The sequence below is a fragment of the Chrysochloris asiatica genome, unplaced genomic scaffold (genome assembly GCF_000296735.1).
Source record: "Chrysochloris asiatica unplaced genomic scaffold, ChrAsi1.0 scaffold00356, whole genome shotgun sequence".
NCBI classification, from domain to species: domain Eukaryota; kingdom Metazoa; phylum Chordata; class Mammalia; order Afrosoricida; family Chrysochloridae; genus Chrysochloris; species Chrysochloris asiatica.
Window position 1 is genome coordinate 1367156 of NW_006408874.1, and position 10318 is coordinate 1377473.

A 10318-nucleotide genomic window follows, 5' to 3' on the forward strand; every position below is an offset into this window, starting at 1 on the left:
CTCAAATCCACCAGTTGCTTTGAGAGAAAGAAGAGGCTTTTTGCTCCTGAAAGATTTACAGCCTCAGAAATCCATTATGTGTTGGAATACACTTGATAGCAGTGGGTTTGGTTTTAGGTTTGTTCCTTTTTGTATATGATGTGAGCTATCAATCTTGTTTCATTTTTATGCAAATGGATATTGCCAGCACCATTTGTTAAATAGACCATCTTTTCCTCATTTAATATATTTTGGCTCTTTGTTGAAGATCAACTGTCCATAGGTGGGTGGATTTACTTCTGGGTTCTCAGTTCTGTTCCATTGGTCTATGCATCTGTTGTACCAATACTACGCTGTCTTGACTACCATAACTGTATAGTGGGTTTTGAAATTAGGACATGTGAGACAACCTACTTTTTTCTTATTCTTCAGGAGTGCTTATATGAAGTGTCTTTCTTTTCCATTTAAAGTTAGTGACTAGTCTTTTCATCTACTTAGAGACCACTGATTGTATCTGGATTGGAATTGCATTATTTGTAGATCAGTTTGGGTAATATTGATATTTTCACAATGTTAAATCTTCTTATCCATGAGCACGGTATGTTCTTCCATTTATGTAGATCTCATAGTTTCTTGTAGTTTTCTTTGTATGTCCTTTGTATATCTGGGTAGGTTTACCCCTAAGAATTTTATCTTTTTGGTAGCTATTGGAAAAAATATTGTTTTCCTTATTTCATTTTCAGCGTTCTCTTTGTTGGTGTAAAGAAATCTGACAGATATTTAAATTACTGCTCATATACTCTGCAACTTGGCTGAATCTTTCAATTAGTTCTTGCTGAGTCTTTGAGGTTTTTTATGTATGATTTTTTAGGTGTGTGGTTGGTTTCTATTGGCTATGATTTTATTGAAGATTTTATCATCTATGATCATGAGGGATACTATAATCTTTTTTTATATATAATACAAAAAAAGTAAACTATGATTTTATTGTGAAATTCTCATAGATGGAAAATTAAGTTGAATATTTATTCTGTCCATTTCATTGTACAGTAATCTTACCACTTATTTTTGTACCATTGTATTTCAATTGCCTGTTTAGTGAAAAATAAATCTTTAATTTTTGGCTTGTTTTTAGCTTAAATTTTTATCATTGAATTAAAGGCCCCCACCATAAAATGTGTTGCTCAGCAGTCACATCCTAAGCTCCCATGTTAAGAGTGTTTTGGCTACTACTTCAACAACCCCAAAGAACAAACCTTGACCTCAATCACATTAAAATACCAATATTAGTGAGAGGTTTTTGTTTCCCACAATAAAAAATAAAACCCTAAGATCTTAATGGATATTTTCATTATGTGCAAAATTACACCCAAATAAGTATATTTCTCTCACTTAAAATTCCCACCATGTATTTATGCTTTCAGTTAATTTTTTAGGAATATAATTTCTAAAATTAGGACAAATAGTGAATTTCCTGCTTTCTACATCAATGTTTTAACTTTCCTCCAATTTATGCTATACAATGGTGGAAAATAAAACAGCTGACACCTGACTTAGCCTAGAAGAAAGAATACTAGCACACATGTTCATCTGCTTTCAGTCAGTTTGGAAGAGTGTGCTGCTGCCATTCTACCACAGGTGAGTAACAAAATATAGACAATAAATGAAGCCATTCCACATGGTTTTAGAGAAGGATAGAAATTATAGGCTAAACAGTACACATTCTAAACTTACTTGTTTTCCAAACAATTTAATTTTCCTGAACCACTAATGATGGTTAAATCCTGAACCACATAGACACCTCCCCAGGTTGTTTCATCAGGTATTATCTGGAAAGCATATTGGATATGACTCTAAGATCCCCTGGTTACACACACAAATTACTTGGGTATAATGCAAGGTTATAATTCCCTTTAACCATAGAATTAAAACAATATTATCACCACACAGTTGGATATTACTTCCAATAAGTACAATATTTATTAAACATATCTTCAGTTGTTTTGTTATATAGTATGCAACAAATTACAATATTCCACAGCCACAAATTATATGCAGAGTATGAAGAAACTATTAATAAGATAGTATAATCTTTCAATGGATAACTCTACAAGGAAGAACTAGCAAATCAGATCTTACATATAACATCTCACTAAACTTTATGCATGGAAAGTGACAGACATGGGTAGTGCTGTTTGATATAAAATGGCTGAACTTCATCTTCAGAAGACTAAATAAACCCGACATCTAAACATGCCAATATAAACATCAAAACAAAATCTATTCTAACCAACCACAGGGAAATGGTCTGATACCAGGAAAGCAACAAGGATTACATACATATTTTATAAACCAGCACACAAAAGTTTAAAACAGTTCTGAAAATGAAGTTAGCTGTCTTGAGTCAAGGGAAAAAAAAAAAAATAAAGTCAGTATTGACCATTTACAATTTCTGACCTTTGTGGAGACGGTAAGAATCTGTTGTAGTGCAGCTACATACAGTACAATTCAGGCAATTTTGTTTTTTCACTTGGCTTCAGATTGTAAATTCATTGCTGTGAAAAAGGATGGAGGCAAATTTTAGCAGCAACCTCCACCTGACTGCTTGGCTGGAGTGCTCTGAATTTTAACATTGGTCTTCTCTGTACCACCAGCTGTTGCTCCAGGGCCCATCCATTTTTTAATGTCAGCTGCCATTATTGTGAAAGACTTGTCTACATTCCTTGCATTTTTAGCACTGGTTTCCAAAAATGGAATTCCATGGGAATCAGCAAATTCCTTTGCTGTTGTGTAGTACTACTTTCTTTGTGGTCAGATCACATTTATTTCCTACCAACAATTTGTTGACGTTTTCACTGGCATAACAATTAATTTCCTGCAGCCACTATTTAACATTATTGAAGGACTCCTGGTGTGTCACATCATGCACAACTATTATACCATGGACTCCTCTGTAATAACTGGACGTGATTGTTCGAATCTTTCTTGGCCTGCTGTGTCCCATATTTGAAGCTTTGTTGTTTTGCCATCTAACTCTATAGTTTTTATTTTGAAATCCACACCGATTGTGCTGATGTAGCTTTCTGTGTATGTATCATCTGCAAGCCTAAGGAGGAGGCAAGACTTTCCAACCCCAGAGTCTCCAATCAGAAGTAACTTGAATAAATAATCATATTCGGGATTCATGCTGGACATGTCACTGCAGCTGCTGCCGCCACCGCCACCTTTGCAGCCTCCGCCCTGACTCTCCGCACCACGGGTAATCAAAGGAAAGGAATGAGATACTGTTCCCGGAGACCAAATTTCTTCCCTGACTTTGTCCCCCTAAACACAATCAGCAGCCGCCGCCACTCAGCTATTGCTTCTACCCAAAATGCTATATTCTCTTTTTAGTGATGTATTGGACTGGTTTTGGTGTCAGGTTTATACTTGCTTCATAGAACGAATTTGGGAGTATTCCATCTTTCTATACGTACTGGAATAGTTTGCATATAATTGGAGTTATATCTTCTCTGAATGTTTGGTAGAATTCTCTAGTGTAGTAATCTGGACCAAGATTTTAAAAATATAATTTATGACTTGTTCAGTTTCTTCTTTTGTTATGGGTCTGTTTAAATTTTCTGCCTTAGTGTATGTTAGTCTAGGTAGGTCATGTAGCTCTAGAAATTTGTCCATTTCTTAAAGATTTAAAATTTTGTTGGAGTCCAATTCCTTGTAATATTCTATTATTATTATTTTTATTTGTTCTGTTGTGATGCTGTCCATTTCATTTTTTATTTGTTATTTGCATCTTCTCTTTCTTTATCTTTTTTTAAATTTTTCAAATGATTTGTCAATTATGTTAATCTTTTGAAAGAACAAACTTCTAGGTTTGTTTATTCTTTCTGTTGTTTCTGTTTTATTTATTTATGCTGTAATCTTAAAAACAAAACAACTTATTGTGAATTAAGTGACAGTTTACAGAGAGCATCAGTTTTACATTCAACAAATCATATATTTGTTTTCATCTCAATGATTTCAATCCCATCCATGTGTCAACATTCTTCCCACTTCCACCCTGTGGCTCTTATTTCCATTCCACACTCATTTCCATACCTTCTCAATTTTGCCCTTAAATAAATGTTGCCCTTTTGATCTTGAATGATTGATTAATCCTTGCTGAACATACCTTATTAGCATTGCGGTCTCTACTATGAATCTACTTGGCTGAAAACTGGATCATGAGGGTGAGTTCTGTTCCAGACCTGAAGGGTGGTCGAGGGTCATAGTCCCCATTTCCTCATGCCTCTTTCTGATCAATAAGCCTGGTCTTAAAAAAAAAAAATTTTTTTTTTTGAGATCCATTCTACAGTAGATAGTGGTACCTGGGCACCATCAAGTTCTTCTGGTCTTAGAGGCGTGGTTACTGATGTTCACATGTTCCATTGGTCCATTGGACTGTTGCTTTCAAGCATCTTCAAATTTTTCTCACTCTTCTTTCTTCCACACATGGAGAAATCAATAGTTGCACCTTAGGTGACTGCTCAATATTTTGCTACTCACCAAAGTAGCACGTAGAACATTGTCTTTGTGGACTAAGTTATGCTAATTGACCATGATGTTCCCTGAGATTGTGGTCCTGAGTCTCCAGGCCCAGCAACTCATTGTCTTAGGATGTCTGGTAATATCTAAGAAGTTTTCATCATTTTGTCCCCTGTATGCTTCATCACATTCATAGGTGTGTTAGCTGACATTTACAATATTATTTTTAAAATCCTTTTATATTTGTGAGAATACTCCCATTTTCCCTCTCATAACCATTCAGCCTGTCCATGTATCTGCCCATAGAACACTGTTGTTACAGGGTTGAGTATATAACAGTATTTACTTCTATCCTTTTTAATACTTGCAAACCATCCTGTCTCCACCTGCCTTCATCATTCTTCTACCAACCTCCATTTTCTTGTATATTGCCACCCCTGTCACATGAGTGAACATCTGTCTATCCTCTAGCTAGTAAATTACACTCCCTTACCTCCTACTCCTTGTAGCCATCATATAATGTTTCTTTTAGCATGAAACCTTGAGTTTTTACAACAGTGGTCTCATACAATGTTTGTCCTTTTGTGATTGATTAATTTCACAATCACAAACACACTGTCCTTCAGATTCATCCATGTTATGAGGTGTTTTGAAGATTCATTTTGATTCTTCAACATTGCATTGTATTCCATTGTGTTAATGTACCAAAGTCTGTATATACATTCTTCCATTGTTGGACATTTGGACTGCCTCCATCTTTTTGCTATTGTGAATAGTGTTGTGATGAACATGGGTCAGCATATATATACTTGTGTCATGGCTCTTATTTATAGTGGATATGTGCCAAGCAGAGAGATGGCTGGGTCATGGTATTTCTATTTCCAACTTTTTGAAGAAGTGCCATACCCTTTACCACAATGTTTACACCATTATACAGTCCCACCAGTGTAGGAGGGTCCTGGTCTCTCCACAGTCCTGCAGGCATTTGTTGTTTCCTTTCTTATTTTTTTTTTCTTCAAACTTTGTTATTAATGCTGAAGTGAGATGATATCTCATTGTTGTTTTAATTTGCATATCTCTAATGGCTAATGGAAGGAGCTTTGGCAGCATAGTGGTTACGAATCGGGCTGTGAACCTTAAGGTCAGCAGTTCGAAACTACCAGCCCGCTCCGCGGGAGAAAGATGAGGCTTTCTACTCCCGTAAAGATTTACACCCTCGGAAACCCTGTACAGGGTTGCTATGGGTCGGAACCGACTCAATGTCACTTAACAACAACAACAATGGGTAATGGAGTCCTGAGAAGCACTGTAGGATAAAGCACTAGACCACAAGGTATTTGAGATCAGGAAGTAAGAGGCCTCCAACTTTATTCTTCGTAAGTAATGCTTTGCTTATCTGAGGTCTCTTTCCTTTCTATATATAAAGATAGTGGTAAATTTTTCCATCTCTTGAAATAATAACATTGGAATCTGGTTTGGGATTTCATTGTAGCTATAGATTGCTTTAGGTAGTATTGATATTTTCACGATGTTAAGTCTTTCTTTCTATGAGCATATTCCATTTTTTGCAAGTGTCTTTCTTATAGTAGTATTTTGTAGTTTTCTTTGTATAGGTCTTTGTTTATCTGGTTAAATTTATCCCAAAGTGTTTCATCTTTTGGGTGACTGCTATAAATAATATAGTTTTCTTGATTTCCTTTTCAGAGCTCTCTTTATTAGTGTAAAAAGCATACAGCTGATTTTTGTGTGTTGATCTTATACCCTGCCACTTTGCTGAATCTTTGAAAACATTCCAATAATTTAGTTATGAGTTTTGGGAATTTTCTTTCTTTTTATTAAAAAGTACTTATTGTGAATTGAGTGAAACTTTACAGGGCAGGTCATCAGTTTTACATTCAACAAATCGTATACTTTGTTTCATTATAATGATTATAATCCCCTCCATATATCACCAGTTAACAGTATTTCTCTCTGTTCATTTTAGCTCTTTCTTTTTTTAAACACGCAGGTATATATAATAATTTAAACCACCAAAGGGCTCATTCTGTAAGCCTCTCTTTCCATGAATTTAGAGTCCTCAGCTGCTACATCTCTCTATGTCCCCATCTCTGCCACCATCTCTGCTGTTACTGCTTCTCTGGATAGGGTCCTGCATTCCACTTGTGTTCTTTTCCCTGGATGGTCCTAGGGTCCTCTGCTTCTGGGCTGTAAGATTAATGATTCCTCTGTTTTTGTTACAAAATTTGTACCTTTACAATTGCAACAATTGCAATTTGTCATGATAACAATTGAATCACTAATGAATCATAAGAATCTTATCCCCATCTCTTTTCACCAGACCCATCTAGAGAAGATAAAAACTATTCAGTGGGGAATCTATCTTTCCCCGCACACTTTTAAACTATACTCCCTCTTGAAAACTTGTAAGCCAGTCACTTCATGCCTTTATTGCACCCTCATTTTAGGTAGCCAATGTCTAAGTTGCCCGTCCTACCTGCCTTGTAAACGGACAGGATAGCATTGATACTCAATGTGAAAACTCCTTCCCTCTCTGTTGGTATTTTGCACTACTACATCCATGAGTATAGGTCAAGTTCATCAAATTGTAGCATTCACCCTCGTTTCCTTTATCAAAAATTATTATCCTTATTTATTATCTTCCTCTAGTCAAGTTCTGATTTTTCAAGCCATTGAGGCTAGGTCAGATGGGTACTATCTGCAAGTGTGGATGTTCTTGTATGTCTCCCCTCACTTCATATCAGCTGGATGCTTCACTTTCAGCTCTAGTCCTCCAGAGCTATGTCCTTGTCCATGGGCTCAGGTGTCCTCAGGTCTCACCACACTCTAGACCAACCAGCCCTTTCTCTTCTTTCTCTGATCTCCAGGTCAATGGAAGTCTATGAAATGTGGTTGAACTCAGCCCATGTCTTCATTGCTGTCTTTCCCCTTATTCCACACACCAGTAGATCAATGTGGTCATCAGCAAGCTTACATGCCTGCTCATGTGTTCCCTGTGAGTTTCAGTCTTAGAGGGGGTTTGCACTGAATGGACTTGATTGCTTGCCTTGATGGCTTCCTGAAGAACGACTTGCTTATTCTTGTAGTAGCCAATCATACTGTCATCTAGGGAATTTTCTATGTATAGAATCATATCATCTGCAAGTTTTACTTCTTCTTTGCCAATCTGGATGCCATTAATTTCCCTTTCCTGTCTTATAGCTCTAAGACTTATAACACAATATTGAAAAGGAGTGGTGATGCATGACATCCCAGTCTGGTTTCAGTTAACAAAAAGAATGCTTTCAGTTTCTCTCAATTACGACTAATGTTGATTGTTGGATTTGTTGCTTGTTGATTGTTGGATTAACTATTTTCAGGAATTTCCCTTCCATTCCTACTTTATTGAGTGTTTTTTAAAATCAGGAATGAATGTTGGATTTTATCAAATACCTTTTCTGCATCAATTGATATGATCATGTGTTTCTTTTTCTTTGTTTCATTTATGTGGTAGATTATGTTGATTGGTTTTTTAATGGCAAACCATCCCTGAAACCCATATGAATCCCACTTGGTCATGATGCATTGCTTTTTTTATTTTATTGGTTAGGATTTTGTTAAGAATTTTTACATGTATATTTATTAGGGATATTGGTCTAGAACTTTCTTTTTTAGTGATGTCTTTGCCTCATTTTGGTATAAGGGTTATGCTTACTTCATAATATGTATTTGTATGTTCTTTTTATGTTCTGTAATTGTTTGAGTAGAAATGGTATCAACTTTTTCTGAATGTTTGATAAAATTCACCAGTAAAGCCACTTAGGCTTGGTCATCTTTTCTTGGGAGTTTTTTAATGACTTGATCAATTCCTTCTTTTGTTACAGATTTATTCAAGATTTTTACTTTATTCTGTGCAATTTAGGCAATTATATTTTTCTAAGAATTTTCCCATTTCTTCAGATTTTCAAATTTGTTAGAATACAATTATTCATAGTTTTCTTTTATTATCCTTTATATTTCCATTGGTTCTGATGTGAGACCACCCATCTTGTATCTTAGGCATGTTCTTTGCATCTTCTCTTTCTCTCTCTTTTTTATTTTTTTGTTACATTTGTTGATTTTATTCATCTTTTCAAAGAACCAACTTCTTGTTGATTCTCTCAATTGGTTTTTTTTTTAAGTGTTTTATTGTGAATTATATGATAGTTTACATGGGAGAACATTAGTTTTACATTCATTCTATCATATATCGTATCATTGCCATGGTTACAATCCCCTCCATGCATCATCAACCAACCAAAGGGTATACTCTGCAAGCCTGCCCCCTACACTACCCCCCACCCCCAGTCTTCAGCACACAGTCACTCTACCTCTCTGGATCTAAAATCCCCAGTTGCTCCATCGCTCCACGTCATTGTCTCTGCCTCAATCTCAGGCATCACTGCTTCTCTGGGTAGGGTCCCGCTTTCAGCTCTTCTCCATTGATGGTCCCAGGGACCTCCGCTCCTAGACTGGAAAGTTATTCCCTCCCTTCCTTGCTATAAAATGTCTATCTTTACATTTCCAACCTTCACAATCAGTCCTGATAACAATGATTCACTATTGTATCACAAGAGACCCATCTGCATTTCATTTCATCAACTCCGCCTAGGCAAATTGGATACTACTCACTGGAGATTCTGCCTTCCTCCAGGCCCCTTGGTTCTAGGTCTCAATTGCTTTTATTTTTTTCTATTTCATTTATCTTCAGTTTAAAATTGATCAAACATGCACTCAAGATGTGTTGATAATTACTGGTAATTAGAATTAAAAGGTTGGAAACAAACAGGAAGTATAAGTTAAGACAAAAATGGTGCTGGAGACAGCATGACAGAATTTTGCAAGACCAATGACTTCTTCATTGAAAATATCTTTTTAAACAACACAAAAGACAATTATACATATGAACTCACCAGTTGGAATACACAGAAATCAAATTGACAACATCTGTGGAAATATAAGGTAGAAAGCTCCATGTCTTCAGCAGAAAAAAAGGCCAGGGAAAACTGAAACAGACCATCAATTGCTCATATGCATGTTTTGGCTGAAGCTGAAGAAAATTAAAACAAGTCCATGAAAATCAAAATATGACCTTGAAAATATCCCACCTGAATCGTCACATTGTAATGTTTTGATCATAGACTGACCTTCCAGATCCTCTGAATTTGTTCTTATAGTTTTGTTCTATTCTGGACTCTTTCATCTGTTGACTGAATTCCAGGTGGTGCTGTCATATATGTCAATCTCTGTCTGTTGTCTGTTCTTGTTGGTTCTCAGTCCAAAGAACTCCCTTTATGATGTTTTGAAGCGCTGGGTTGGGTTTGGCAAAATCCCTTAGTTTCAGTTTATCTGGGAATGTTTTTATTACACTGTCATATTTGATTGACGTGTTTGATTGATAGATGATTCTTGGTTGGCAGTTTTATTCTTTCAGGGTTTTATATATGTGTCTCCCCATTGCCTTCTTGCCTGCATGGTTTCTGCTGAGAGTTCAGAGCTTTATCTGATTTGCTTGCCTTTGTAAGTAACACTTCTCTTTTCCCCAACAGCTTTCAGGATTCTCTCCTTGTCTTTGATTTTGGAGAGCTTGTTTATGATATGTCTTGTTGCAGACCGTGTAAGACTAGTCAGAGGTTCGAGGCCCTCTAGGGCTGAGTGTAACAAATGAGGCCACTGGCAGTTAATGGAAAATTGCTTTCATCTTAATATTCAGGTATATATATTAAATTAATACACTGGAGCCTTTGAAAATCCACAGATAAATGTGATATTTTCCTAAAGC

General features: G+C 36.1%; 1 protein-coding gene across 1 annotated transcript; it reads right to left on the bottom strand.

Annotated features, from left to right (window-relative positions):
• Positions 1-2559: 2559 nt before the first annotated feature.
• LOC102812505 (ras-related protein Rab-1A-like) lies at positions 2560-3174 on the bottom strand. The gene is made up of 2 exons (XM_006876144.1): positions 2974-3174; positions 2560-2757 (listed from the first exon to the last, which is right to left on the bottom strand). The coding sequence occupies exons 1-2, from the start codon at positions 3172-3174 to the stop codon at positions 2560-2562; spliced, it is 399 nt and encodes a 132-aa protein (XP_006876206.1).
• Positions 3175-10318: the final 7144 nt, after the last annotated feature.